The 3798-nt window shown below is 35.2% G+C and overlaps 1 protein-coding gene across 1 annotated transcript in view; it reads right to left on the reverse strand.

The window, feature by feature from the left end:
• Positions 1-840: 840 nt before the first annotated feature.
• Positions 841-3798, reverse strand: part of LOC110456278 — a 12924-nt gene continuing 9966 nt past the window's right edge. The window contains exons 8-9 of the mRNA XM_021506909.1: positions 3449-3775; positions 841-3111 (exon numbers count right to left, since the gene is read on the reverse strand). Coding sequence (XP_021362584.1) covers positions 2495-3111; positions 3449-3775 — 944 coding nt within the window. The 3' untranslated portion in view covers positions 841-2494. The remainder of the gene's footprint in view (positions 3112-3448; positions 3776-3798) is intronic.

Raw genomic sequence — 3798 nt, forward strand, 5'->3', positions numbered from 1 at the left:
TCAAATAAAGAAAGTGTCACGACCTAAGATGTCAACATTGAAAAAGACTTTTAACATTTTTTTCTTTATTGTTTCTCGCAAAACCTTAAGTCATCTGAAGACAGGTGACCATGGAAACACCATCGGAAAAAATAAATTTCATTAGGAAAAGAAAGGATATATATTTCAAGTGTTGTGGTGGGGGTAATATATCAATTTAGGGTTCTTTAATGTCCCCTTAGTAGATAACAAGGGGGTTAACCATCGATTCTGCAGGCAACCCAACATTTCTTGACTGAGATATACAATGTAGTAGAATACAACGTGCCTACGACCCCCTCCCCCTTCCGGTTGTTTATTTTGTTGGTGAGAACACACCATCAGTATTCTTCTTTTGATAAAACCTTAAACTTATATAACTCATCCACTGAATTTTCAATGAAACTTTGTGACGATATAAAATATCAAAGGTGAAAATGAGGTCGTTATGTTGCTGATTTCATCAAAGTTTAAGCGGAGTGTTATTCTGCGATTAATGAAAATATTTCGAACATGAATTATAAGATACATATATAATGCAGATGGTTTAAATTAAAATACAAAATCAAACTTCACTGTATTACTGAAAATCTACTTCTGAACACATTTTGTTTGAAGTCGTTTGACAAAGGGAAAAGTATTATGATTACTATCTATTATAAGAATAACTTCCCTTCCCCATTTAGAATGATTTAGTTGGAAAAATTGTCAATCTCGTTAAGTATTGTCGTAGAAGAAATTCAATTTGAAATTCCGAGTGAAAATGTTCTGATAAATAAGGATCAATTGACGAGTTATCAACAAATAAAAAACTAGAAATACTAATGTTTCAGTATAATTTTAATAAAATTGTATCACACAATGACACACACAGAAATGAAAGTGATACAATAAAAGCTTTATAATAGCGAAAAGAATGATAATAGACAACCAATTGCTATCGAGACAGCATTGTACTGGTATAAAAGCTGACAGCAATTTATATTGATATTATTATATTACATAATATACATATATTTGTTCATGATCTCGGTTTGAAACGGCTAGGTGACATGCAATAGGAATATCAAATTATGATGAAATAAGTTTTAGGGATCCTTATCCCATGGTAGTAAAGACACAAGGTAATTCATCTGTAGATTTTACGTATAGTAACTCCCCTCAATTTTACTTCGGATATAACTGTAGCGTAATGTAGTTCAGTTGTTAAGAGCGAACAGTATAAAAACAGGTTGTTTCAGGTTCGATACCTGGTTGTATGCTTACACTGAGAGCACCGTTGTTGATTTCTACTTCTTTATTTCACCTTTATAATTTATTCATAAATAGGTTCCAACATTTATGGGTCTCTCTATAATTATCAGAATTACAGCCATGTCGGGGTTAACAATCCAATGTATATCATGTATTTTTTTGAAGTGGGGCGAGGACCTGTAAACGATTTCTTTGGTTTGAATATCTACACTACATCATCACCGAGACGGAATTCCAAAATAGTAAAACGATAATTCAACAAACACTAAGAAAAGCGCTTACCGTAAAGTTAACTGTTTAAGTTAAATTATTAGAGACATATTATATGTTTGGATTTTTTTTATACATTTTGTTATTATTGTTTAAATGTCTGGAAGCGATAAAAAGCAGAATTATATAAGAAAAAATACTTATCGCAGGAATAACAGGAATTATCAGTGTTGAAAATGTCAGATAAAAAGAACAACAAACGTTTAAACCTATAAAAATTGTTTTCATCGGAAGATTTGGTTGATCGTGTATATCTTAATCAGAACGAGGATAACGTAATCAACGACAATTTCCAATAAAATTCTTATTTCCCTCTAAGCATGATGCTTTTCAATTTACTTTATTTTGAATTGTTTAACAAGAGAATGATGATAAACAGGGTTTTTTAACCGCGAATATTTAAAATTTACAACAACGACTATAGTTTTGTTATTATGTATATAAGAAAGGATAATCTAATAAGTTCAGCATTGATCAGAATGATGAAATAATAATAGCAGGGTTCTGGATTTCATTGATACTTTTGATAGATTTTACCATGAAACGAGGCGTCAATAGCGAAGGATAGGTTTTAACTTTTGGCTCCTGTAGTCGGGGAATATGACTTATTCTCGAGTTGTTTCCCTTGTTTAGTCTTACCAACTGTATACTGTAACTAGGTAAAATCACAGGCCAAATTCCACGTATTGACATTCGATATTATTGTCATATAATTTACATTTAAAAGTGATCTATTTAGTTCCAAACGTTAATTTTAAATGTATGCTTATCTTATCTTTACCAATTAAAATTAAAACACATGATCACATCTAGGCAAATACCTTACACAAAATAAATTTATTGATTGATACATTCTTAAAATCCGCTGAAAGCTTTCACACCAAATCGATTATTTCATGTTTATTTTATTAAATATTTTCATCTTTCCGTCGGATTTGTCTTGAAAAAAGTTTCACCAGTCACATGAAGACTTGGACGCGTAAAACCGGAGACCTCCTGGGCACGACATGACATGCGCAGTGCCTGCTCCGTCACACTGGATGTACTTTGTAGGGTCTGAGTGTGCCACCAACTTGCCCGCATTACCGGTACATGGATTGCTGGAGGTACCACGGTTTGCCTCATCGAGAGCATCCACTACGCATGTCAAGGCTGTATCGGACCAGATCGTAGAAGCAGGACATGGCATAATGAATTTATTCCCCCACTCGTCGCATTGGATGAATTTGGTTCGATCTGGTGTATACGGAAAGTAATATTTGTTCTGTGCCCTGGCTTCCGGTGTGCAAGGATTATCATTTTGGGGACTTCCGGTTACGTCATCTTCCTGGTTTGAATTTCCGTCGTTTTGACCGTTGTCATCTTCGATACTGTCGCCGTTGTCGGTTGAAGGGATGCAGCTTTGTTTGGCCACGCTAAATCTCTCCCCAGGCGGACACTGTGTGGTGGTGTGACTATTCCCGCCATCACAAGTGATGTATTTGTTGTCGTCCAGGGGATGCGGGTGCAAAAGATGGCCGTCAGCGATGGCACAGGAAGTACAAGGATTTTGGACTGATGACGTCGTTCCTTAAGGAAGATATAAACAATGCCAGGAATATTTATAAAAGTTGTCAATGATTTTGTACTGATAGCGTCGTTCCTCAAGGAATATATAAACAATGCTATGAATATTTATATATTTCCATTTTTTAGGGCTTATCTGAATAACAGATATAGCTAGTCACCAAAAAGACAATATTCTATCAATAAAAAAATGCAGTTGAATTGTTTGTTTTTGCCATTAATTAACCATTTGTTTCGTAAAAAGTTAGAATTTATACATCACTTTATCATTCGAAAACGAGACGTAACTGTCAGTAATGAACAGTGTAAGAAGTTCTGATCATATCCATTCGGTACATACCTTCACAGAGTTTATCATAGAAGTCACCAGGTAAGTCTACGCTCTGACATTCTCGGATATTACCACCGACTCTGCATAGGATTAGATACCGAGTCATTGCGTCGACCGGACTTCCGCCGGCAACACTATGGTTACCGAAGGTAGTCACGTGGGCAGATACACAGCCTTGGTTACTGTATATTTTGCCAGTTGGACATTGGGAAATGTACATCTTTTGTGTATCGCCACAGGTGATGAACTTGGCAAGGTCTGTCGGGTGGGAGTGATACTTTGGTCCGCCCTCAATACAAGGATTGGAGATGTTATTCCAGTCGTTATTTTCATAGACTAAAATGGAAAATATGTTTTTT

Source organism: Mizuhopecten yessoensis, unplaced genomic scaffold (genome assembly GCF_002113885.1).
Source record: "Mizuhopecten yessoensis strain PY_sf001 unplaced genomic scaffold, ASM211388v2 scaffold8613, whole genome shotgun sequence".
Lineage (NCBI taxonomy): Eukaryota > Metazoa > Mollusca > Bivalvia > Pectinida > Pectinidae > Mizuhopecten > Mizuhopecten yessoensis.